The 27620-nt window shown below is 43.4% G+C and overlaps 1 protein-coding gene across 4 annotated transcripts in view; it reads left to right on the top strand.

The window, feature by feature from the left end:
* Ano4 (anoctamin 4) overlaps window positions 1-27620 on the top strand; it is a 320973-nt gene that overhangs the window by 274836 nt on the left and 18517 nt on the right. For all 4 annotated transcript variants that reach the window (XM_041677181.1, XM_041677189.1, XM_041677199.1 and 1 more), the window contains 8 exons: window positions 5139-5221; window positions 7616-7756; window positions 10074-10238; window positions 17535-17571; window positions 19877-19988; window positions 20912-20969; window positions 21120-21217; window positions 24867-25009. In XM_041677181.1, the coding sequence (XP_041533115.1) occupies window positions 5139-5221; window positions 7616-7756; window positions 10074-10238; window positions 17535-17571; window positions 19877-19988; window positions 20912-20969; window positions 21120-21217; window positions 24867-25009 (837 nt within the window). The remainder of the gene's footprint in view (window positions 1-5138; window positions 5222-7615; window positions 7757-10073; window positions 10239-17534; window positions 17572-19876; window positions 19989-20911; window positions 20970-21119; window positions 21218-24866; window positions 25010-27620) is intronic.

The raw sequence follows: 27620 nt of genomic DNA on the forward strand, positions 1-27620 counted from the left end.
ATTTGACAGATTATGTCAATGATTTATAGCGTAGTAATCATCAGCATAATGATGGCATGAAACTTTCTAATCCTGGAGTTTTCTGCTGGCTTTGCGGTCAGCCCATTGACACCCTCACCCCTGCTTCCCAGTGTGCCTTCGCCCATACCGTATTACATTCAAGGAGAATCAACACGTAGTGTTTGGTGTCTGGCTTCTTTCACTACGCTTAAAGCTACTGAGATTAATTTCTGCTCCAGCATAGATCGGTAGTTTGTTCCTTCATAGCTCGGGATCGTTTCTCTCCCACTGCCTGGTTAGACTCGAGTCTGTTTGTATGCTGCCCAGTTAATAGGCACTGGCGCCAGCTCAGGTTTGAACTATCAGGAATGAATGAATCGCTGGCTTTCTCACTTTTTCATGTTTTCCTGAAAGTCTTTGCATTCATGTTTTCTTGGACACATAGTTGCAGGTGGAATGATAGGATCCTATGACAAGCGACATACATAGTTGTCACCACGTCAGCATTCCATGAAAGTTACCAGCAGTGCCACATGCGCGCAGGCGCTGAGAATTAACGGTCTTCATAACAGCAGTCATTTTCGAGGCTGGACATAGCCAGCATACTGTAGCTCTGATTTGTGTGTTCCTGGTGAGTAGGATGTTGAGCATCTGTCCTTGAACTTCTTTGCCACCTACATAATTTCCCAGTGAAGAGTTTGCGCATTGTAAATTGATTGTTCATTTGTTACTGGGCTGTTTGTCTTCTTTCTCTCATGTGAGTTCTTTATGTATTCTGATAGAAGTGTTTTTATGTTTGCAACGAGTTCTGTTTCACATGTGCATTTTATTAATTCTTGGATAATTTCATACATGTTTACACTGTACTTGGATCATTTTTATCCCCACTCCTCCCTGTAACTCCTTCCGGATCCACTCATGGCCACAACCTTCCTCCCAATCTCATGGCTTCTTTTTCAGCCCTCATCTTAATTAAAATATTATATCATTATATATTATATCATTACCCCTTCTCTTTCCAACTCCTTCCATATATCCCTTTACTCCCCACTCAGTTCATAAACTCCTCTTTACTATCTTATATTTATTCTTTTTATATATTATAATTATTGCTTATATATGCATACCAATATATAAATACAACCTGCTAACTCATCAGTGTTACATATGTATCTTTTTAGGGCTGATCGCTTGCTATTGGATAACAGATTATTAATAACTCACCCCTGGGTACGGCTCTTTTTCTTCTTTCAGAAAGTTGTTAATTGCCTGTAGCTCTTAGTCAAGGGATGGAGCCACATGAGACTTTCCCCTCCCTTGTTATGTATATTGGCATTGTCGCTGCTCAGGTCCTGGTTAGACTGACATGTTTTTGAGGTTTCATGTGTGTAGCTTCCCTGTCATTTCTAGGAGACACGGTCTCACAGCTGACTCCCTGGCGCATTGACTCTTGTGATCATCCTGCCCCTTCTTTCACCACACTCCCTGAGCCTTCAGGGTGGGGATCATATTTGCAATTTTACCAGTTGAGGCTGTGCACCCCGCAATCGGTTGTTTGTTGCCTTTTGTCAAGTTGTAGACCATTGGTAATGGTCTCCCATTGCTGCAAAGTGGCGCTTCTTTGATTAGGGGTGAGATCTATATTTACGCTTGAAGATTTGATGCTAGGGACCACAGATTAGGGAAACCACGTAGTGTTTGCCTTTCCAAGTCTGGGTTACCTCACATATATATAATGTGTTCTAATTCCATCCATTTACTGGGATTTTTAATTATTTAATTTTTCTCTACTGCCAAAGAACAGAGTATTGCATTATGTATATGTATCACATTTTCATTACCATTTCATCAGTTCAGTGGCATTTAGGTGATCTTCTCATCTCATGAATTAGAGCAGCTATGAACACAGCTGAGCAAGTATCTCTGTGGCAGGTGTGGAGTCCTTTGGACATATGCCTACATAAGGTATGGCTGGCTCATCATATGGTGGGTTTAGTTTTAGCTCTTTTAAGAATTCACCACACTGACTTGCAGAGTTGCTAAACCAATCTGCATTGCCACCAATAGTGAATGAGTGCCCATCCCCACATCCCTGCCAGCCTTTATGGCTGGTTATTTGGTTGATCTTAGCCATTCTGACTGGAGTAGGATGAAATCTCAACGTTCTTCTCACTGTCGCTTTCCAGCTTGTTAAGAATGATGAAGCCTTTGGTGATCTTTCTCAGCCATTTTGGTTTCTCTTTTTGAGAACTCTCTGTCCATGAAGTCCAATTTGTGCTGCCCGCAAACATGCTCGTGGGTGTGGCATCATCCACTTGATACCATTGCTAGTCTACCAGAGGCCACATCCTTAAACAAAACTGACTCCCTTTCCCAGGAGCCACCAACCACCAATAGCTCCTCAGTGAGAAGTGGGGCTGTTAAGACCCTTCACCGCCATGCTAGAAAGCTGACCTGCTCGTACTTGTGCAGATCTTGTGTAGACAACCACTCGTGAGTTAACCCTATCCTATCTGGAAGACACTGTTTGTGCTCAAGTCCTCCTAATGGGGCCCTTCTGAGCTAATACCCTGCCTCCCTGACACATTAAGACCATTGTTTCCGTTCTCTTTCCTAAACAGGGTCCTGCTGACTCTAAGCAGTGAGCTGATGCAGCAACCCTGAGTGAGCACTTTATTCCTCTCTCTCTCTCTCTCTCTCTCTCTCTCTCTCTCTCTCTCTGTTATCACAGAGTTGTTCACTGTCTTTTAGCCATGTGTGCAATCATTACTTTTATATTTTAGTAGTTAATCCCTCAAGCATAAAAGGGAAGGTCCTCAGACCCCTGCAGTTTGGTCCCATTTTACAGAAGGGAAGCACATCCTTAATAGGCCCCATGAAACTGTAGTCCCTGGGAGGAGAAAACAAACTTCAGTACCTGTGGGATTCCCTCAGCAACCAGCTCAGATATGGAGTCAGAATTCCCAGAGCTAATGTGACTTGGAGAGACAGTACTCTCTTTCGGATTTTCCCAACATGGATGTATAATACAGGATGTGAAAATCCGTTTGGGGACAGAGACTGTTTTAAAATGACTCTCAAGAATCCCCGTGTCAGGATGCTTGTGAAACTAAATGTGTTATCCTGTCTCATTTAGGCGTGCAAATCACTCTATTTAGTACATCATTTGGTGCTTTGAATTAATGGAGTCACTGATTGTGAAGGGAGTGGAAGGAGGGGGCTGTTTCTTAAGAACTGTTTCTTTCAGCTGGATTAATCGGCAGCGTTCGCTCCGATTACACAGAACATCCCCAGACAACTGGATTCCCATCAGGACATTTTTAGAGTATTTACGATAGATCAGACTTTAACAAATTGGCTTCTCAGGCTTTTCCCCCCTGTGAGTTGCAAATCCCCTGCCCAGCACATAAACTCATGTACTTATCTCAAAGGTCCGGGCATCAATGGTTGGCTTTGATCTTATTAAAATATATGTCTCCATTAAAATATGTCTCCACCCCTGACTTCCTGGACCCTGAAATGAACGCATTTTGACACATCGCAGGATCTCGCGAGCTCTCCGCTTCCCCTCTCGAGATCACACTAACCTCTGTGGGGCCGGGAAGCTTAGGGAACTACAAAACCACGCTGCTTGGAACCTTTAATATTTAATGCTGTCATTTTGATGCAGATATGGTTTACATGAAGACAATTGTGAGGCTTTTTCGGCAACGCAGCCATTGAGAGCTGCCTGGCATCTCACCTGGTGTACGGACCCCAGTGTGTTCCAATCCTCAGCTCTAGTCCCCCACCTCTTATCCAAATAAACATTCTCAGAGAGTTATAAAGGACTGATAAAGATTAAGCCTGTTAGTGTTACTAATTTCGTTTTTTTTAAAAAAAAAATTAGTATTGCTGGGGAAAGTGGTTGTATATGTGAAGCAATTCATTCTACATTTCCTAGAATCTTTTTTATTTGTAATAATAATAATAATTTTAATGTCAATAACTAAAGTAAATTAATAATACATTATAACCAATAATAATTGAAAATAAATAATCAAATTATTGTTAGTAATAATTTTATTTATTATTTTCATTATCATCATCATCATGATCATTTCCTAGAAAACAACCCCAGCACCAGATCCAGATCCAGCCAGGGAACCATCTCACCTAGGTTTCTGAAGATGCTTTGAGCCATCAGGTTGGCTTGGGAACAGCCAAGCTGACACTTTGAAATAGTCCCCATCATTCAGAAATAAAAAACTACTCATTCCTTTTCATGCCCATTGCCCGTTTTATCTAGCCTTTGTTCTTGTTTTTGCTGTGAAACTCAAGCTTTTAACAAGTTAGCAGGGGAGCTACGCCATCAGGTCTTTAAGTCTCTTCATCTTTCAAATTTCTTGGCAATGTCTTTGCCGTTATTTTCTAACAATCAGCACGGTTTCAGGCATTTGAGGAGGTGCTGGGATGTATACCCCATAGACAAGTGGTTACTGTATTTGTATACTAATTTACATACATTAAGACATGACCACACCATTCCAACACAAAGATCTAACATCTTTCGGTAGCATAAATGGAGGTAATTTCTCTCCTGCGTAAGTGACCATTCTGGTCTGGTGACCACCCTACGTCTGGAGAGCAGTTAGGTAAACATGTTCCCAGCAACAATTCTTTCCTGTGCACCGGGAATGTATCTCAGAGAAGAGCTAGTGATCTTTCCTGTGAAGCTCATTCAGTCGGTGTGAGGGGAAGTCATACATTTTGCCAGACAAAAAGAGAAGCACAGTTAGTTTCAAACTTTGCTATTATTTGGATGATATTGATGGAAGAACATCTAAGAGTCATAACAACATGTTCTTCAGTCACACTTCAATATCCTTAGAGCGAAAGGATTTTTTTTTAATGATTTTGAAACAGGGTTTCTCTGTGTATCTCTGGCTGTCCTGGGCCTCACTGTGTAGACCAGGCTGGCCTTGAACTCAGGGAGATCTGCCTACCTCTGCCTCCTGTGTGCTGGGATCAATGGCATGTACCACTGTGTCTGGCTAGAATATTTATATTAAGTACAAATATATTTGCATTGCCTTCGTTATTCATTTAAACAGTGTTGCTTTATATTTGAAACTACCTTTGTTCTCCGTTTGTTCCAGCTACCGTTTTCCTGGAATTTTGGAAAAGACGCCGAGCGGTGATTGCTTACGACTGGGATCTGATAGACTGGGAGGAGGAGGAGGTGAGTAACACTCACCTCAGGATATCGTAACAGCACAAGCCCCCATGAAATGAAATCTTTGAGGTGTCACCCTCTGCTGAATGGGGGAAGTCAGGTTATCCAGAAAGCAACTTCAAGTTGCATAAAGAGGGTACAGGTGTTATGTCTAGAACCCTAGCATCTGGGAGGTTGAGGCAGGAAGACCTCAAGTCAAGGCCAGCCTGGGTTACATCATGGGATTTTCCCATGAGGCAGGAGGTGGGAGAGTCTGGCATCATTTGGCAATACCACCATCCAAGCTCTGTGCTTGGGCTCCACTCTGACGTGATATTGAATGAGAATCCATGAGGCAAGAGACACTTCTCCAATGGGCAGAGACACATGGGATTCAGGAGGACCATCCTGACTTATCACCCATTTTCCTGACTTGAGTAGAAGGTGGTTTTTATTACCACTGAACATTTGAAATACACCTCATTAGAGAATGGTTTGAGGAAATAAATGTGTCTGTGAACCCAGAACCCACAGCAGCCCCCAGACATGCACAAGTTCAGAATTACATCATGGGCCAAGTGCTGAGAAGAAGCGCTCCAGGTAGCCGAGGTAGCCCAGGTAGCCCCCTTGGTATGGATGAATGCAGGGTCAGCTGTAGACCAAGCTGCCGACAAGGGCAAGCTCAGCCTCCGGGAACTTATTTATCTTCCCAACCACCTTGGTCCCCATTCCCCCTTCTAGGTCAGTATATTGTGTTCTTTCCTCATTTGTGCCCAATTCTGATCCCCTTTTCTTGACCCATTTGTTCATACCAGACTCACTTCCCACACCCTTCCGCTGGACCCTGCTTTATCTGGGCCTCACCCATTTTTCCTAACCCTTGTGTTCTCTTAGGTCCCAGAATCCCAAATCACCAGAGCCTTGCTGTGTCTGTGTGCCTGTGAGTCATATAGTGTAAAAATTACAGTGTCGTTACAGCTACAATGGGCGTTTTCTTTCCTAGAGGAACATATATGTGTTTCTTTACATTAACAGAGGGTTTTAGAAGCACAAATTGTGAAAATGTTGGCCCTGCCTGGCTTAACAAAGGATATAATTTTGACAGGCTTTCTTATTTACATAAATATCCTAGGCTCATTTTTTTTTTTTTTGCTTAGTTCATTTTTGTTTTGTTCTGTCTATTTAAGATATCCAACAAGGAACTTTGGTATATGACACTGCGGTTTGTCAGTAATTCTTACTATTCTGAAAGACAGCCACGCTCGTGTGTCATCAACAGTCTTCAGAAAATGGTCTCCTGGGCTTGGAGGCAATACTCAGGTGGACATGGGGTCCATGGGCAGCGGCTCATCCATCTGTATCCTGAGAAGCTGAGAGCTTGCAGAGCAAACAGAAGCAGCTCTATCTCTGTATCCTCTGTATCCTCAAACCTCACTGCCTGAAATAAAGGAAAGGCAGAATGAGCGTACCTGTGAACATGTCTCCTGCAGAGCACAGCTATTCCCCACCTAGGTCTGCCCTCCGTGTGCAGTAATTAGCTTCCGTCTCCTTTGCCTTTTGTTTTCATCTGAGCGTGCTCTGTCTGCGTGGACTTCATCTCCAGCCCATCTCTTTTAGCTCATTTTCCGCCATTGCCCAGTTCACTCGAAAATAGCGTGTACTTAATTAACCAGCAACGTTCTAGTATGTTCTCTTGCCGATTATCTTTACTAATCCCGCAATTGCTTTCTACTTGGAAACTGGTCACACTGGAATAAGTCTCGGCTAAATGAAACAAAAACCTCAGCTTGGCTTGGGATTGAAGGAGCCTTGATACATCCACACCTAGAAGGTGTTTAAGCAATTAAGAATACATTTAGCGCCTGTTGGTTAAAGGTGCATGAGCTTATTAAATGTAGATTCGCTGTGGATTTTAGTCACCTAAACCTGGGCACACAAAAATAAAACTGTTCTAGGGTTTACCAAGAAGGCTAAGAACGATACTGTCAGTATAAGTCACAAAATAGATGTTGAACATTTGCCTATTTAAAAGACGCCTTCGTTCTTCTGTTCACGCTATTGCCTGATGATAAAAGTGACCACCTCTGGCTGATCCAAAACGCTAGGTATAGAACAGGTGGTTAGGCGGTCAGTTTTAAACATCACTCCCTCGTCAGGGAGAATTTAGCAAGGTAACAGAAAAATGTAACTGTTACTCTAAGTTACATTGGTTTTTATGATAATGAATCTTGATCGCTGTATTAAGGGTTGTTCTTCAAGGGAATCAACTTCCAAATGTTTAAGGCTGTGTCTCCAAGCCTACTGCATTGACTGGCTCATTGGTGTGATAGCTAGGGATTCCATTTTATGGTGGGATGAAAAGAATGTTTCTTATTGTGAGTACCTCTTCAACACATACAGATGTGTCTGCTTGTCTTTCAGGAAGAAATACGCCCCCAGTTTGAAGCCAAGTATTCCAAGAAAGAGCGGATGAACCCCATTTCTGGAAAGCCGGAACCTTACCAAGCATTTACTGATAAATGCAGCAGACTCATCGTTTCTGCTTCAGGAATATTCTTCATGGTTTGACACTTTTTTTTTAAAAATCTCTTTAGTTTTTAGACGGTACAAGCTTCTGGCATAGCAGCAGTAATCATACCAGGTATTTGCAGGATTATATAAAACGCTTTGACACAGGATGCTCTTAAATCCTGATTGATGCATTTGGCGTCGTGGATGACATTGTTATTGCCGTGTGACAGATGAAGCAGCTAAGATTCCAAAAAATTAAGGGTTTGCCTAGGGTCATCCCATAAGTGAGTGTTCAGACGCCCACGCTAATGTCCTAGTCCTCCCTCTTGCCGTGTCCCACTGTGCTCTATTGAAATGAGCTAAAACTGGAGAGCATATATGGGAATGCTTCCCCAAACCAAGACAGTGAAGAAACGGAGTTGAGAGAAGCCCATCGCATAGAAAGACCCAAACCCACATCCTTCTTTGGGTACCACTTCTAAGTAATGCCGTCACACTTTACCTTACACACACACACACACACACACACATTTGTACTTTCTGACTTATTTCTCATATAAGATCTAGATATGTAGATTAGGTTTTCCTGTTCTATAGGCACGGACCCTAAAGCCCAGGAAGCTGAGGCTGTGCAGAAGTCACACTAGTGCCTAGTGGCACAACTAGACCTCTGCCCTGTCCTCTGGCTCTAAATCCAGTGGCTTGTCCTGCCTTCGTAGCCCTGCCGTGTATGACCTTCGGTGCGGACTTCGTCTGTCTCCCTATCATCAGCACCAGGACTCAAATATTTGATTGACTGTTATGTTCCTAGCGTCCTTGCCAGTCCTAGCCAAGGTTCGTACTGCAGCTTTCTGTGTGTATTACACACCAGAAGTGAGAAGAAAATAAAGTTTATACAAAAAACATTGTAAGGAAAGGAATCTGCAAATCACTGGATATTTACTTCAGGGATTGGATTTAAACCCCATATTTAGGTAATTAAACCTCTATTAGGAGTCACTGAATGAAAGTTCCAAAACTGTGTGGAGTCTCAGATTCTATTATCTTATAAAAATAGAAGATAGTTATTATATCTCTAATATAAACTATTATAAAATATAAACATGCCACAGACTATTCCAAAGTATCATGAATCTCCAACAAAAGATGCTTCCGTCTGTTTGTATCCAATAGTAAGATACTATGTGTCTGTCACATCCTTAGTAAGGAGAGTATACAGATCAGTCTATGCTTGTATCCAATAGTAAGATACTATGTGTCTGTCATATCCTTAGTAAGGAGAGCATACAGATCAGTCTATGCTTGTATCCAATAGTAAGATACTATGTGTCTGTCACATCCTTAGTTTACTCAGGGACATATAAAGGGAGTATACAGATACTGTCCCTGTTAACCATGATTTGACAAATTGTTAGAAATCATCGGAGTACCCCAAAAGAGGATGCACCCATTTAGCGCATGTGCCATACTCTAGCAACAACAACACTCCGGTGCTCAGGCGTGAAAAGGGGTGGGGTTGGGGGGAGTTCCCTGTGTATAGGAGTGTGTGCACATTGGGCAGGAGATGGGTGGACGGGTGTTGTAGACAAAGGAAATAGTCTTGAAGATTGAAAATGCTTAACTCACTTGAAGCCATGAGCAAATATCCGTGGGTCGTCATGATGGCTCGGCAGATAAAGGTGCCTGCCATCAAGCTCTACTTCCTGACTCTGATACCTGGAATCCACTTGGTGGAAGGAGAAAACTAGCCCCTAAGTTGTCCTCTGACCTCCATACTGCACCATGACATTCATGTCCCTATACACGTACACACACACACAAACACGTACACACAAGAAAGAAAGAAAGAAAGAAAGAAAGAAAGAAAGAAAGAAAGGAAGGAAGGAAAGAAAAGAAAGAGAAAGAAAAGTGTTTTTTTGGGGGGGGGGGTTTGTTGTTGTTTTTCTTTTAGAAAGAAGCAAATATCCAGGGTCCCCAGAGAGTAGAAAGAATGTGCCCTGTGGGTTGAGACTTTGCTTACATCTTATGATAATAAGAACAGGAAACAAATTATTGCAATCAGAAGCATAATAAATTTCTATAATAATTATGTGTTAGTCTGAACACTCGATTATTATGCTTCCAAAGCCTTGAGCAGATCTTCAGTGTTCAAGCTGTGTGGTTGTTCTACTCTGTTGGAAAATCCAGAGAAAGTATTCTCCTGCGAACACCAAACTTGCATGGGAAAATAGTACATTCTCATGGGGGTACTCTGGAAGCAGAATCACCATCACTTGATCACTTGGTTTTCTCTCTTCATCAGAACGCAAATCTGCTTCCTGAAACCTGACATGGCGGTCTCACTGGCTTTCCTCCATCTTCCTTCTAGATCTGTGTGGTGATCGCGGCCGTATTCGGGATCGTCATTTACCGGGTGGTGACTGTCAGCACTTTCGCCGCCTTTAAGTGGGCACTAATCAGGAATAACTCTCAGGTTGCAACCACAGGGACTGCAGTGTGCATCAACTTTTGCATCATTATGCTGCTAAACGTGGTAAGTGAGCGGCGAGACAACGAGCCAACGAGCCAAAAGGGGGGGGGGGGGCTGGTGTGCTGCTGTGGTGGTTTTCGTCTGTTACTGAAAAGACTGACCTCAAGGCAGAAGGTCTGTGATGAGGCACTGGTTGCTAGACATGTAGATCTGGGTCTTTAAAAGACTAGATTCAAACCCAGGCTCCAGGACCATCTGCACCAGTCACCCACCTCCCGGAACCTCAGGTCCCTTGTTGATTCTGTCGGACAACACTGACTTTCCCTTTGGTGAAACCTAAAAGTATGTTTAGACAGTCCAGCTCAGAGGCTGGAATCTAGCTCAGCAGTGTTGGCCTCTGTCCTTCATTCAGAGCATCATAGAGCCTCCAGGATCTGACACGTCCTTCGAGATTACCCCCAGAGGAAAATGTCGGGAGGATGCATGCATACACACTGCTCATGCTGCTTGCTCTCAGACTTCCTGCAATCGTGTATTTCAGGCCAGACCTCTCCTCTGAACACTAGACTTGCATGGGAAATGGCCTCCCAGGCAGTCTCCAACACTCCCATTTTAAAATTTCTTTTGTTATATTTGTTTGTGTGCGTGCATGCGTGTATGCATTGTGTGTGTGAATGCCTATGAAGGCACATGCAGAATACTGAATGCTCGTGGACCATGTTGGCTGTTTCCTTCTTCCATGTGGGTACCGAGGATGTGTCTAAGGTAATTAGACTTGGACGTGCCTTTAGTGCTGAATCAACTTGGAAAGCCCCGCTTTCTCCATTCTTCTTTCAAATACAGCTCCCCATTTTTCCTTGAGGATCAGCTGGTCCCAAAGCCTCTCTCTTACATATGTTCAGACTAAACTAGAGCTAGCGTATCCTTCATGCATCCGTTTCTCTCCCAACCAAAATGTACCTACACCAGATGTGGTGTCACACATCTGGAATCTCACACACGAACAAGGCAAGGCTGGAGGGTCAAAGTTCAAAGGTAGAATTGGGCTACCTTTCACACATTTCTGGGCCAAGTCCCCAGCATCTCTGCTCCGGGTTGTCTCGGTGGCTTTCTAACTGGTCTCCTAGCCCTATACCGGCTCACTTCAGTCTTGGTTCGATGCAGAAACCACATGGACCGTTGCATGCAGGTCAGTCATGTGACTCCTCTAAAGGTTTATAAGTTCAGTGGCTTTCCTCTCACTCAGGAAAAATTCAAGTGTTCTTGCCTCCCTTCTTCCTGATAGCTCTTCCCAGAATATTCTGTCCCTCCCTTCCTGAGGGTCTGCATAGCTTATGTTCTCACCTTCCTCTGGTCTTTGTTTAAATATTACTTCTTTAATAAAGGCTTCCCGTCACCATGTTTCAGGTTGTAACTTGCCCCTGACATCCATCCGATGGCTCCCTACCTCCATGCTTGCTTTATTTTTCTCTATACAATGTATCACCCTCTGTTATCCTCCTGGTTTCATGTAATATCTTCTCCTCTGGTGTAGGTCCACAAGAGCAGAGCCCTTTCTCTCTTTGGCTTATTTTTACTGTTATTAGGCACTAGTGTCTGAGGAAGCACATGGCACATAGCAGGAATTCAGTAAATTATTGTCATTCTTACAACAACAAAAAAATAACAACTGGCAAGGTTAGGCTTTGAGGTCAAATGTGCATAAGAACACTGACCCTTGGGGTTTAGAGTAGGAAATAATTGAGGTAATATATTTATTGAGCACGGCATCAGGCATGAATTAGATGTCCAACTCATTATTGTTCCATTCATGCTCATTCTAACTGCATTGTTATTATGACTCATGCTGAAATGCTAACATATTCACAAGTGGACCAGGACATTCTAAAGGCCACATAACACCATCCTGCTACCACACAGGTATACATTTTAGGTTGCCATGAACAAAGACAGAGTCAGCAGGTTGGCTCTATATGTATTTGTCCATACATACACACGTGTGTGTGTGCGTGCGTGCGTGCGTGTGTGAGTGTGTATGTGTGTGTGTAACAATAATACAGGAAAAGAGCCTATCACTTGAGAATGGGGGTTCATGGGAGGAATTCCAAAAAGGGTATTGGGGAGAGCCTGGATAGAGGAATAGGAGGGGAGCAAGTGATACAATTCTGTTTCAGTTAAAAACCTATTTTTAAAAGTGAAAAAAAAAATACACCTAGTAAGGGAGAGCTCTGAAAAATATCTGAGTTCCACAACCAATAACCACTGTGGAATCCCCAAGAGAATGCGACTACCCCAATAATAAACAACCTCAGCTATGATTACCAAGTGAACCAGTAATTGCTGAGCTGACAAAGTGCGGATTACTCCTTGCCCGTGATTTTTAGATCGCAGGGAGTGCCTAGTATAGAAACTGATGTTTCAGAATCAGAAATAGTTGAAAAATAGTGCTGATAGTTTGGTGCAATGATTTCGTGGCCATTTCATCCTATGGAGATGGAGAATAGATACTTGGCCATCCTCGGTGCTCTGTGTTTTCTAGCTCGGTCCCTGTGCTAATTGCAGGAAACATGTTGTGAAGGGGGTGATTCATTGTAACCACACAGTAGAGCTTTGAAAGTGTCTGGGTCTTCCTTGGGTGCAGTGAACAAATGCTTGCTACTGTATTCTTAACCAATGCCTTTTCCTTACAGTGGTTATGAAAATTTTAATTTAGTTGGAGGTGTAACTTAGCCAGCAGAGTGCTTGCTGACACAGTCCCTGGGATGTCACACACTGGGTGTGGTGACAACATCTGTAATCCCAACACTTGGGAGCCAGGGGCAGGATTGGGAGTTTAAGACCAGGCTCAGCTATGTTTGAGTGAGTTTGAGGTCAGCTACAACAGTACCCTGTCTCAAAATAATAATAATATGATGTCAAGCTAGGGATGTAACACGTTGGTGGAGTGGACATTGAACTTCCACAAGGCCCTGGGGTCTTTCCCCAGCACTAATTCTAATAAATAATCACAATCTGATTTGTGTATCTCCCTAAGAAATAAAGGACTGTGTGCATTGGATCTTCACACACATTGTGTTTGTCCCCATGTGTGGAGCAGGGATCCGTGTCAGAGAAGTAATACTTCCTGCAACTAGAAAGCAGGGTCTAGTCATCTCTACTTGAAAAGACAGCCAAGAAAAGATGAAGTAAACCGAAATGGAAAAGAGGGTATAGGGAGTGGGCAAAATATCCAGCTGCTGACGATATAAAACACCTGCTGCGTGGTGAGATAGGAGCCATGAATCTATTGATACATTTTCTAACAAAGTTTCATCCTAATGAAACCCACACACTTGAAGTGTGTTGGTCAGAGGAATCACTTCCGGATATGTTTTCATTTTAGGTGCACTGGGAACACTCTTGGTATTCTTATTTTCCAGACAGTCTAAAACTAAGGTAACATAAGATTACTGAGTAAAAACTACTGGTGAGACCGGTAGTGACACACCGTAGCAAGGGGAAGAAAGAAAAGAGAAACAGGGCACAAGAACTCAGCAAGAAGCCACATCCAAGGCTCTCTTGTTCAGTGGCCAATTGCCCCACCCCCCTCGGCTCTGTTTCCCATCCCCGCACATCATTTTACACTCCTGCCGTTTGCCCTGAAGCTTCGTGAGATCCATTATGAGAGTAGCCAAGTGTGTAATGTAGTCTGGAAGAGTTTTCATCAGAATATAAAAACATAATAATTTAAGTCCTTGGGAAACAATCGCAGCGTAATGGATGGCCAGCTAATGACCGAGCCGAGAGCATTGAAAAACTAAATTCTCTATTGACTTTTGAAAATACTCAATTTAAGATATTTTTGTTATCCAGGAATACAGTAATTTTTTAACAGCTCTCTTAATTGGTTTGGGCTACTTAAATTTTTGACCAGAATGGCCTTTCAAAATAAGAAGAAAAAAAAAAGCCTACAAGATTTAGATGTTAATTATTAACCCTTTTTATTAACTGACTATAAAAACCTTGAGGAAGAGATTGTTTTTTATATTTATTTGAAACTTTGTGCAGTTATTTTGAATAACACATCCTGTTTCTGACTTTTTGCTGAGTTCGTCTGATCTTCACGGAAGAAGCACATTTATATGTGATGCTTGTTTCTAAGATCCTGTGATGTGTATTTACTTTTGTGTATGTGCTTAAAAAATAGAATCTGTATTTACCAAGTTATCTGAACCCGAGCCCTCTGCTGCCTCTGGATGACTGATTAAGACACGTTCATTGATTTGTGCTTTATTCAGTGTCTTGACAATTAGCTCCAAAGAGGGGCGAAGGGGGCCGGCGTCCGTCTCTTTCTCCTGTTTCAGCTGTGTTCTGCTCCACTAATGACCCACTGGCATGTCAAAATCGTGCTTGCACACTAAGTAGACCAACAAGAGAGGAAGATGGAGGCTATAATAACGCTTTTTATTCAGCCATATGGATTTGAATAAGATATTTCGCCATGCTATTAAAAAGTGGGAAGCATAATGTTGGCATAATATATAATAAATTATATAATATATAATAAATTAGAAAATAGAACAAATTCACAAGTATTGATCAGGCTTATATGATCAAATTAGAAGTGTTTATAGCGATCATATTTGAAAATTATGCCTTAAAACATGACTATGTTGTGTCAATTGCAAATATTATCAACCATAATTTACAGTATCTGCTAACATTGTAAAACAAGTCATAAAATGGCTAAAGCAAGACCTAACCTGAGATAATTATCTTACATGTTAATGAATTAAGATCTCCCATTAAAAGACAGAGTGACCGAATAGATACTATAATGAGACTCCAACTATATGTTTTTTTAAAGAAATTTGCTTTCCCCATAGAGTGGAAGTGAAGAGATGGTATTAGATATTTCATACAAATGGGACCTAAAAGGAAGCAGGAGTAGCTGTGACCATATTAAATAAAATGGGCTTTAGATTACAAGTAATAAAAAGCTAAGAAATTCCTCTATATAACAATGAAGGATTGAATTAAAGAGGGGGGAATAATTTGTTTCATTAAGTTTGGAAACTAATTTTTTTTCTGCTGACCTTATCAGAATAAACCATCCAATCTTTTTAATATCTCAGTGGCCTGATAAGGAATCAGCTGTTTTACACAAACCCTCACCTAAGGGCCCCTGACTTACAATGAGCTCGCTCTATACATACATGATACATATCTATTATACATAGCCAAGGTCTCTTGCCTGTCTGTTATGTCCCTCGTTTCTTCCCTCCCTCTCTTCTTCCCTCTCTCTTTTCTCTCTCTCTTTCCCCCAACCTCCCCTCCTCCACTAATGCTGTGGATTCTTCTCTCATCTCCCTATACTGTATTTTTCAAAAAGTTAACATAGTAGTAGCTATGTATAACCAACATAGTGGACATTGGTGGGATAGTGGTGAGCACAGCTGCCTTCCAAAAAGCTAATACAAATCATGTCTTCATGTCTATGTTATTTTTAAATGCCAGGTTTTTTTTTTTCAGTGTCCACCGCTAGGTGACTGGTATATCCCCAGCTCAAGAGACCTTTGAGATAAATGTAACAAATTAACAAAGATTTATTATTTGAAAACAATAAAGAATAAACAGAGAATCAAAATTATACTTTTCAGGAAGGTATTTTGCCAGACAAGTGTAATACTCTTTGACAGTTATGTGATTAAGCAGTTTTAATGGCAGCATGTTCTGTAACACGAACGGAAGTTTTGCAGGAGCCTCTAGTCTAATCTCTTGTTTACAGAGGTCTTGTTTTTATGGTCGAAGGAAATATGACTACTTTATACCACATAATTTCTTACTGTAATTATACCAATCTCTTTTTAACAGTAGACTCCATGAGCTGGGGTTTCTGTGTGCAAAAGTTCATCTTACGGCTTTAGTAATTACATCTTTGGTTTTTTCTAATTTTTTTTTCATTTTACATGCCAACCACAGTTTCTCCTCCCCCTCTCTCCCTGCTCCTGTCCACTCTTTGGAGAGAGTAAGGGCCTCCTGGGAGTCAACAAAGTCTGGCACATCAAGTTGAGGCAGGACCGAGCCCCTGTCTCCTGTATCAAGGCTGAGAGCAAGGGATCCCACCATAGGGAATGGGCTCCAAAAGGCCAGTTCACACACCAGGGATAAACGCTAACCCCACTGCCAGGGGCCTAAGAAAAAGACCAAGCCACACAACTGTCTCCCACACGCAGAGGGCCTGGTTCAGCCCGTGCACACTCCCCAGCTGTCAGTCCAGAGTCCATGAGCTCCCACTAACTTAGGTCAGCTGACTCTGTGGGTTTCTCCATCATGATCGTGACAATCACCACTGCCTTGCTCCTATTATCCCTCCCCCCTCACTTCAGCTGGACCCCAGGAGCTCGACCCAGTGCCTTGTTGTATAGGAAAATCATTTGCCTTAATAGAGCAAGTAGCCATTGCTGAATGTTTAGAATCATACAGTCTAAGGCTCCACAGTAAGCAAGAATCTTGGGGAAGAGAAATCAGAAATTAGGAAGGACTTGAATGTCAGTTAGTGTGATCTGAAGGGGAGGTGAAGCAACATGGTCAGACCTGACACCTTCCCAAAGAGAATGCTGGCGTTCAGCCTGCGGAATTGATAAGTACTTTGATCTGTGTGATCTTATTTTCTTATTGTTCAGCCCATTAATGTAATTATCATTTTCATTTATCATCTTTCTTCTCAGAGAAGGTAGTTTTCATTCTCTCAATTTACATCTCCTCTGGAAAATCTCTGATAACTATATTTTCTTTAACTACCTTCAACACCTACCTATATGTATACACACATGTACACACACACCCTCCTCCATTCCCTCTGACGGCCCTCTGTCAGTCAGATAACTGGGTGAGTCAAGGGTGTGTCCCGTGCACTTAGAGAGAATCAGAACCACACACTCTGGGAGTCTCCCACAATGCTTATTTGATCCGGCCTTTAAGAGTGTCATAATGCAGAATCCACAGCATTCCACAGCGGTAAGATGACAGACCCTGCCTTAGAAACGAAAGCAGCGCTTTTGCCTTCAGCTGTCTACACTCAGGAATGTGATGAATGTCCAGCCTCGCTTAGGAAACTGGTAATCAGTGGCAGCTAGTCTCATTGCCACAGAATTATCCACCCCAAAACAAGAAGCATGATTCTTACAATCAGGAAGAAAGACCTTACACATTTCCAGTTATCCCCAAAAGTGTGCACTTGCCCACAATGCTTCCACTGTTCAAACTGTAAAGAAAGAAAAGGTTTCACTCCTGACTTGATTGCCGATCTTCTTTATAATTATAGGGCTTCACAACACCTAGCGCTCACTTGTTAAAGGTGTGGAATTTCTCTTACAGCTCTATGAAAAAGTCGCGCTTCTCCTGACCAATCTAGGTGAGTACAAGCCCGCTGTGGAAGGCACTCTGGGATCGAGAGTACAGCTTCCTTTCCCAGGCTCTGGAAATGAACAGCCCCATTGTGGCTCCTGGTTGGCCAACTGCTATCCAGTTGGGGGTACCACACCCATGAGTTTACGGGCAACACAATTTGGATTCCGTGGGTTATTTTTAACAAAAGAGAACATGAAATTGGGACAGGGTGGAGGGTAGACCTGGGAGGCTTAGTGGGGATGAATATGATTAAAATACATTAAGTGTATATATTAAATTCTGAATTAATAAAAATATTGTGTTTAAAAAAAATACCCTGTTTACTGAGAATTGCATGCAGCACACACTCATTCTTTCCCTTCGGCAGAACAATCTAAATGTGTCTAGTAATAAGGTCTTTTCAATCTATACTTTTCAAACCTGCTTTATCCCTTATGTGCCATAGGCAAGTAGATATTTTCCCTGATGTACACACAGAAAATAGCATCGCAAAAGTACCTATGTAGGAAGGATCCAGGATCATTTCAAAAACGTTCACTACCAGTTACCTCCATTTTAGAATTACAGGTGGGTTCCACAAGGCACAGTGGTGGACTCACGGACTCCAACAGCTCAGGAGGCTGGAGCAGAAGAGCGATATTAGCTCAAGAGTTCGACACATGCTAGGACAACGTTAAAAAAAAGGCAAAGGCGTCAGGTTTTCAAAATCGGTCTTTTCAGAGACTAATAACCGTTTAGAACAAGAATGTAGTCAGAACAACAGTGATGGACTTCGTGGAAAGACATTTTTGTAGACAAATTGTCTCTAAGGACACTTCTCTGGCCTCGGAACATACTAGAACAATCTGATAGCCAGCTATAAGCTGGGCATTACTACATTTTTCAATCTATAAAAATTGCTTCAATTTTATTTGTGAGATGTTGGCTGTTCTACAGCCAATAAGAAAATCCCATGTTCTCACGGGTAGCTCGCTTTGATATATTCCTGTGTATAGCTTGTCCAAAGGGGAGACATTCCAAAGTAGATTTTGTAGAATCGTCATTACGCCACTGAATCCATTTATTGAGTTGGTATGTCTTATCCAAAGATGGCCATGTCATTTGAACGTCTTCCATCACCACTCTGCAAATAGTCTTCCATCACCAATCTGAAAATAGCTTAGCCATGGTAAAGGGAATTGCCTGTTGGCAGGCTGTGTCCAGGAACAACTGCATCGAAGATGGCCAACATATGACTTGAGATAAATGAGAACCCAGTCCCCAGACAACCAAGAAAACCTCCACCTATAACTAGGATCTCAGTTTGCAGAAGTGAAACTAATCCCATTCAGAAGTGTTGAGTGTTTCTTCCTTTCCCAGCAGCACAGCCTAGTCCTAACACTGACGTTTCAATCATCTTAAATCTGCGTTTCTTTCTCCCCTCTTCCCTTCTCAGTTACGCTCCCAGGAAGCATCCCGAGGTTAAGTCATAGAAAAGCAATTGTGGGGTAAAATGTTAAAAGCACAATTAGAAGTTTGGGGGATGTAGCAATAGAGAAAACCTTATTGCCTTAAGTACATGTTCTTTGACCTTGCTTGAGCTTAGACATTAGCTCCTCAGGAAAGGTAAGTAGATCAGACGTGAGATGTCAGATTGGAGGCTTGGCCTCAGGGGCAACTTGCTCCCTCTTTTGGCTCATGCCATAGTGTCCAAAGGATATTTGCATCATGGACGTCAAAGTATGATGAGTGTCAAGTTGGCCCCTGACTAAGGTTGTCACAGATGGGTGCCACAGATAGCGATAGATGGGGGAACTCTAAAGATGAAGCCATCCTTTGGTTTTTGTCTGAGAGAGTGGAAGAAATAGTAAATGAGGGTAGAAGCCAAAGAGACAAACATGCCCGGTATCCTGGGATTGGCAGTTCCTTCACGGGACATGAGATCTACGTGCTGAGACAAAGAATCATTGGGAGCTTAGTGGGGGTCTGTCACGTGAGATCTAGGTGCTGAGACAAAGAATCATTGGGAGCTTAGTGGGGGTCTGACGCTATGCATGCCCTACTCACCTGGCATAACAATCTGGATTGCTCAATTCCTTCAGAGGTGCCTGCAGCCACTTGAGACCACTCCGTTGTTTGGGCTGGTCTGTAAGGGGGAGTTCTACCCTCTGCATGGTCTGCTGCACAGTTGGTCAACTGTCGGCAAACTGGAGCCCCCTGTACCTCCTGCAGAGCCTCTGAGACTGTTGCGGGGGTCGGGGGGTCGGGGAGCCGGAGGTAGAGCAGGGTTCATGCTCAGCCTCTCAAATCCTGCTCCCTTCTACCCACAGAACAGCCTCGCACAGAATCTGAATGGGAGAACAGCTTCACCCTGAAAATGTTTCTTTTTCAGTTTGTCAATCTGAACAGTTCCACATTTTACATCGCATTCTTCCTCGGAAGGTAAGGAGCGCCTCTTTGTGAGCCCCTAGCCCTGGTGGGAATGGCTTACTCAGCCGGCTGGCCAGGGTGATCAGAGTATAGAAAGAGAAGATTGGCTACCTCCTGTCCCTTCCCAAATGGCAAAACCACCTCACTTTCTGGGAAACAGCCTCTACTCGAAAGGGCCTGGGCCTCCTTTATTGTACAGATAAATAGCAGAAAAATAGTTTATGTAGGCGAACAGCTGATAAGTATGTGACGTCATCTCACCTGAATCCAGCCCTGTGGATGTCACACCAAGGTAGTAGGTGACAGAAGGAAATGCAAACTGGAGTGTGGCCTATGTCCCTGGCTTCGCAGAGGATATCCCAAACAGGGAAGAGGGTAGAAGTGAGAAGCCAGGGACTTCTAGGTAACTCGAAACCCAGCAGGGATGAAAACTTGGGAGGGATGCCCTGTTCTGTGGTGTTGATGCTGATTCTGGCCCATCCTATCTGAGGAGACGGGAAGCAGGACAAGGCCAGGAGTTCCGCTTTGGTGGGATGGATGCGGTGGCCTCTCCTTTGTTGCTTAGCTATCTCAGCAGCCTGAAACTCTAGCCAAGGACTGTGACAATAACAAAACCAATACTGCTGCTGTCCAGAAGATCAGATGTGGGCAAATCCAGGAACAGAATGTAGCTGCTGCTTAAACAGGCCTGGGCACTCTGCATTGAGCGGGAAGTGTTCAAAACCACAGGAAACAGCAGGAACGCCCCCCCCCCCCCCCCAGCAGCTAGGCAGGGAGGCCAGAGGAGAAACTTTCCTGGGAGAATTACAAAAGTTCAAGTAAGGACAGCTTTGGAGGGTTCCCTCGTCCCTGCAGACACCCATCATTTACTTGAAGGTAGTGTTCACCCAAAGCCTAAACCTACAGATTGCTAACGAATTGCTTCTGTGTTGAAGATTTACAGGACACCCAGGTGCCTACTTGAGACTGATAAACAGGTGGAGGCTAGAAGAGGTCAGTACTCTCCCTTGGTTCCTTGTTTCCTGCAGACCCCCATTAAACGCCCCATTAAAGGACTCGGTGTAGAGGGAAGCCTGCCACTCCGACTCCTCCCTCTCTCTCTCTCTCTGTTGATCACTGTATCTCTGCTTGCTTGCCTCACAGTGCCACCCCAGCGGATGCCTTATTGATCTCTGCATGCAAATGGGCATTATAATGGTGCTAAAGCAGACCTGGAATAATTTCATGGAGCTTGGCTACCCGTGAGTACCTTCGTGACCTCATGGAGAGGCAGCGTGGCTCAGAGTTGAGTGAGAGCATGGTGCACTCAGCAGTTAACCCTGGATGTCACAGGGCAGATGCAAATGCAGTCATAAGAACAGTAAACACTGGGGGCCAGTGCGATAGCTCACCAGGTAAAGACTTTAGCCACCCAAGCCTGACAACACGAATCAGATGCTCTTGGAACCCACGTGAAGATGAAAGGAGACAGCTGAACCAAAATGACCCGCTGACCTCTGTGTGTGCCATGGTACACAGTCTACACACATCACACACACACACAAACAACAACAATAAATTTTTAATTAAAAATAATGAACAGTGCTCTTCTAGGTTTAGCCCAACTCATACAGATTAAAATAAATATTCTTTTTTTAATTTTATCGATTTTTTGAGAACTTCATATAACGTATTTTAGTCATTTCGCCCTCATCTCCCAAATCCTCCCAGATCCGTCCCCACCTCCCTGCCCATCCAAACAAATTCATGTGTCTTCCTCTTCCTTTTTCTTTTTTCTTCCTTCTTTTCTTCCTTCCTCTTCTTCCTCTTCTTCCTCTTCTTCCATCTTCTTTTCCTTCTTCTGTCTTCTCCCTTCTCCTCCTCCTTCCCCTCCTTCTCCTCTTCTTCTTTGCCTACCGTGCTACCCAAAAACTCTCGGTCAGGGAGAGGAACATGGTCCCCTATCAGTAGTCACCCTCACTGACTTACCATTCTTGATGAGGCCTCTGTGCATGCGTACTCTGGCTGTGTGAGTGTAGCATGCTTTCATGATGTCTTAGACTCTTTGGGTTCCAGGATTGCAGGTCCTTAGCTATTTATCTATTCCCAAGATCTTTGCTTCCCTAGTCCCATGATAAATCAGAATGTTACTTTAAAACAAAGAAAAGTACTGTAAATTCAGACTACAGAACTTGGAAAAGGAGAAAATGTCAGAGATGCAAAAGAACACATTTTCATCAGTAAAAAATAATGTCAACCAGTGGTAAGATTTTCTAGTTGACAACAATGAGCAGAAGTCTGTGTCATCTCGGGCAAAGATGACCTTGAACTTTTCTGTGACACTCCTGCTTAGCTTGGCTTTTAAGAACGCAGAACCTTTCTGTGTCTGATGGGATTCCATCCCAGTTGGTTTCCGTGTCAGCTCAGTGACCCTGGAGGGACTGCTCAGCTAGAGCAGGTGCCTGGGACTCACTGAATGAGGAAAACCTCATAGGGCCCTCACAGAGGCAAGGCCAACAATTCTCTAGTTTTAAAGTCTCACTCCAAGTGTCTAATGTTTTCTCTGAGACTTTAAAAAAATAAACACAAAGCGGAAGTATGACCTTTGACTTTATGGAATGGTAAGTCGAATTTAATCGAAATGTCAGAGCGTGACTCGGGATATACAGTGGAGCTGAGGTGAGCAGAGGGGGTCTGAGAGCCACCCCTCCTTTTTCCTCACTTGACATACTTTTATCATTTCCATGCCGGGAGATACTAAAAACTTGCCACTTCTTCCTGGAACACTCCAGCCCACAGACCGGCCTCCTCTGTGCCATTTCCTCCCTCCCTCCCTCCCTCCCTCCCTCCCTCCCTCCCTTCTCTCTCTCTCTCTCTCTCTCTCTCTCTCTCTCTCTCTCGGTTCTCTTTGGGGATGTGGAGGACATGGGTTTTTTTATTATTATTATTGAGCTCTACATTTTTCTCTGCGCTCCTCCCTACCCCTCCCCTCCCCTTCAACCCTCTCCCTAGGTCCCCATGCTCCCAATTTACTCAGGAGAGCTTGTCTTCTTCTACTTCCCGTGTAGATTAGATCTCTTAGTGTCCTCGTTGTTGTTTAGGTTCTCTGGGATTGTGATTTGTGGGCTGGTTGGCTGGTTTTCTTTGCTTTATGTTTAAAACCCATCTCTTCTCATATTACACAGTGGACTCCTGCATGCCGCTGAGCGCTAACAGCTCAGCCTCATGTGTCAGAGTGAGATGCATTGCCACCCCAGGCTCATGTGTCAGAGTGAGATGCATTGCCACGCACCGCACCCCTGTGTCTGCTCTGTGCGCCGGCACCCACTTTGCGAGCTTCGGGCAAGGGGGCTGGAGGTTAAAATACACAGACACACACACAGGCAAAGAGACAGCGACACGGGTCATCCTTGAATTCCCCAAGAATGCCCCCTTTATTGTGCTCAGGGGCAGATTATATATAGAGATATCCACTCCCCAGCCAAAACCACCAGAAACCACTCTCCTGCCATCAGGAACTCCTGAAGGTCTCGTGCTCAGAGCAGCTGTAGGCACTCAGATCAGATGCTCCCAATATCTCCCCCCTAATTTTTTTATAAAACAGAAGACCCTCCTGTCCACACAGCCTTTCGGTCTCTACTGATTCACTTTGGCCAGCACTCTATTGAACCTGTACTCAGGAGAGAGTGACAGCATCTTCTCAGGAGAATACTGGCTTTTAGGGAACACAAGAGAGCAACTTAAGCCTGTAAGACAGGTAGATTCAAGTATCCCAGAGACTGTTGGTTCCTCATACTATTTCCCACACACCCTCTTCCTCTCAAGTGAACAGAGGTGTGTGACCATTTCAGACTTGGGACTTACAGGAGTGGCTTTGCCATGACCCCAGGAGCAGTCAGAAACCATTGCTCCTTCAGCAGTCCCCTAAATAACATACCCCAGCTGCCATACCCCCGTGGCACATTCATTCTTGTCAGCTGAGAAGACACCTCGCTCATGCACCTCTTTGGCTTCCCTAGCAGCCCAGCTGATCCTGCTTCTGCTAAGGAACCCTTTGGCTAAAGCCCCCCGTGTCTGCGCTCTGTGCACTGGCACCCAGTTCACGAGCTTCGGGCAAGGGGGCTGGAGGTTAAAATACACAGACACACACAGACAGAGAGACAGTGACACGGGTCATCCTTGAATTCCCCAAGAATGCCCCCTTTATTGTGTTCAGGGGCAGATTATATAGAGATATCCACTCCCCAGCCAAACCCACCAGAAACCACTCTCCTGCCATCAGGAACTCCTGAAGGTCTCGTGCTCAGAGCAGCTGTAGGCACTCAGATCAGGGAAAAACAAGTTGTTTACAAGAAATTCAGGATCTGGGGTCTCACTGCTCCCAACAATGCACCCCCTGGAGTCAGAGACCACATCAAGCTTGAGTCTAAAGCAGCCGAGCCTTCCTAAGGAATTCTAGGAACCTGGATGCCTGGGAGGAGGATGATTATGGTTTTAGATGTTCTAGGTCCCTGCAGTCAGAATATGCTGATCATAATAACACCGGTGACAGGTGTTATTAGTGAATGGGGATAGGTACAGACTTAAGCCGTGTGAGCCAGACCTTCTAACCTTTGAACCTTGGAACACCTGAGTGTCACCTTGGTTCTAAGTCAGCTCAAGCTGCTCTCAGCCCTCTCTCCAGCTGTTTCTAAACACGAGACCATTTCGTGAATGATTAAATGAGTTGCTCACCCATTCTGTCTACTTACAAATAGAAATGCTTTTGGTGTTCAGAATTCTTTCTCATTCTGGACATAGCTTCCTGACTGAGAAGAACTGGTATTTAGCTAAGGCTAACTCTCCTTTTTCATTACTTAAGTCTTACGAACAATCGTGTGTATTTGATAAGAAATTGATCTTGTCACCCAGGTTAATTCAGAATTGGTGGACCAGAAGAAAAGTCCGACAGGAACACGGGACTGAAAGGAAAATAAATTTCCCACAGTGGGAAAAGGATTACAACCTTCAGCCGATGAACGCCTATGGACTCTTCGATGAATACCTGGAAATGAGTATGGAAATCTGTCTTTCCTATCGATTATGATTATGATTATGAATGCAAGCCTTTGCTCTCTGGTTACACTCAATTAAAAGTGCATCCGTTATCATCTGGCCATTCATGTAAGGGGTTCTGGTGTAAGGGCATTCCAAGCAGCACAATGTAAGAGAAAACAAAACCTCAAGATATTGAAAGCCAGGTTTGGAGTTCTAGCTCTGTGGTAGAGTGTTCTCTAGTGTGTATAAGACCCGGGTGAGACTCCCTAGCACCACACATGAGCGATGTTCAGCCGACAGTAATTTCTACCCCTTCACAGTACGGTGTCTTGCTCCTTGACCCATGAGAAGGGGCTCAAGTTGTAGCCTGTAAGCAGAGAGATTTCTTAGCATGTTCTAAATTCTGGGCTCAGTCTCTCTCTCTCTCTCTCTCTCTCTCTCTCTCACACACACACACACACACACACACACACACACACTAACCCATTCATGACATTCTCAAAGACTCTGCCCTATAGCCCAAAGACCTCTTTCTATGATCCACCTCCCTACACTTCCTTATTATGGAACTAAATAGCCAAGAAAAAAAATGTTGGGAAATTCAGTGCATCAAAACCCAGAAAGAGTGATTCAAAGTGATTGACTCACACATCCAGCTGACATCTGTGAAGCTTTGCTCGATGCCAAAGAAACAACTACACTTGGCACCAGAGGCACAGAATGGGAATACGGCACAGTGTGCAGCTTTCAAGGGTGCATCGGCTGATGGGGAAGAGCCAGAGATAGGAGGTGTCACAGTTGCCGTCGTGTGGATCATTGGTAGTATATCGAGGCAGCCATTTCCGTTGTGGGAGGAGAGCGGCAGGAAGCAAGGAATGCTTGACCCGGACTACACTTAATAAAGGAATCAGATTTCTTTAGATTCAAAGCCAAGTGAGTCTCAAGGAAATGATAATAATGATCCCTAGTCGGATACACTGAATGTATATATATTTCTCTCTCTCTCTCTCTCTCTCTCTCTCTCTCTCTCTCCATCTCTCTCCATCCTTCTGGCTTCTTTTAAAAGTCTAATGTTTAAGCTTGACAATCTAGAGGTGAATGTAGAGCCGGGCAAGATGAATCAGTGCTGAAGGAAGCAATCCTAGCTGGGAAAATTTGAAAATTAGGGGAGCAGTAGAATTGATGCTTAATGTTTCTTAGATCGCTTCTGTCCTAAGTATCTATTGATGTTTTTAGAGTTTCAATTATCGAATGGCAGAATGATATAACTTGGGGAAAAAATCAATTCAGGCATTAATAATAAAACTTAATAAAAGCAATTCATTAAGAGAAATCACCAATTTTGAGTCTCTTAATGGACTCTTCCCCCATAAAGAAGGAAATGAACAATAATGGTCCTGAAAAAGCAACCTTTATGTGGCTAGCATGCTACAGCCCCCGTGGTAACACTGCAGCTTGGAACAATGCGAGGGGCATCACAGACAGACACAGGAATCCTGCCTGCCCCCTTTTGTTTTAGCTTTTATGTTTCCTGTTTCCTGGATTTATTATGTTATTAAATACTATAACTTGCTGGATTATAATATAAAGTGATAAAAAGTATACAAATCTCAAATCTACAGATGAATTTTCAGAGATTTCAACACGAAAACAGCCACATCTGTGCAGGCAAGAGTTTGGCACACCCTTGTCCACAGTCCGAACTCACCAAATAATTTTTTATAAGTGACGTTTTCTAGAAATATCACAAGCACACACCCTTACACACAAATATATCCTGTGATTAGGGCAGGTGGAGAGAATACCCATGTACATGCTAAAGTGTTGAGCTTTTATTTAAATATTTTAGTTGGTATATAGTAGCATCCCACTGTGGTTTTAATCTGAAGTTACGGTAACTAATGTCACTAAATATCTTACATATTCATGTGATCATTTGGATAGTCTCTTTAAATTTCCATCAAGACCCATGATTGGGGGGGCATATAGAGCTATTTACTTATTATAGATATGAGTCCTGTATTAGTTGTTTTTGTCATTACTGTGGGAAAAATGTCTATTAAGGAACAAGTCAGTGAAGGAGAGGTTTGTTTCAGTTCCTGGTATGAGGGACACGGTCTATCCCATCAGGAACATGCTATGGCAGGCAGAAACATAGTGGGTTGGAAAGAGAGCCACACTCTAAATATTAACCATCCACCCCAATAACCCACTTCCTCCACTTAAACTCTGCTGCCTATGGCAGTTCTCAACCTGTGGGTTGTGCCCCACATAGGGGCCATGGTCCTTTATCAGATGTCCTGCATATCAGATATTCACAGTACAATTAGTAACAGTAGCAAAATTACAGCTATGAAGTAGCAATGAAATAATTTTATAGTTGGGGGTCATCACAATGTGAGGAACTGTATTAAAGGGTCACAGCATTAGGAAGGTTGAGAACCACTGGCTCCACAGTCCCCCACAATAGTACCACCAGCTGGAGACCACATGTTCAATCACAGATGTGTGGATATATGTTAGACCATCAAGTGTCAGATAACATGGCTGCATGTCAAGTGTCTTTTCATGGTTGAGGGCTTGTCTTCTTGCCCTTAATGCTATCTTCAGATAAGCAAGTTTCAACTT

This window comes from Microtus oregoni, unplaced genomic scaffold (genome assembly GCF_018167655.1).
Source record: "Microtus oregoni isolate MIOR12 unplaced genomic scaffold, Mior012 000001F_ref0000356, whole genome shotgun sequence".
NCBI lineage: Eukaryota > Metazoa > Chordata > Mammalia > Rodentia > Cricetidae > Microtus > Microtus oregoni.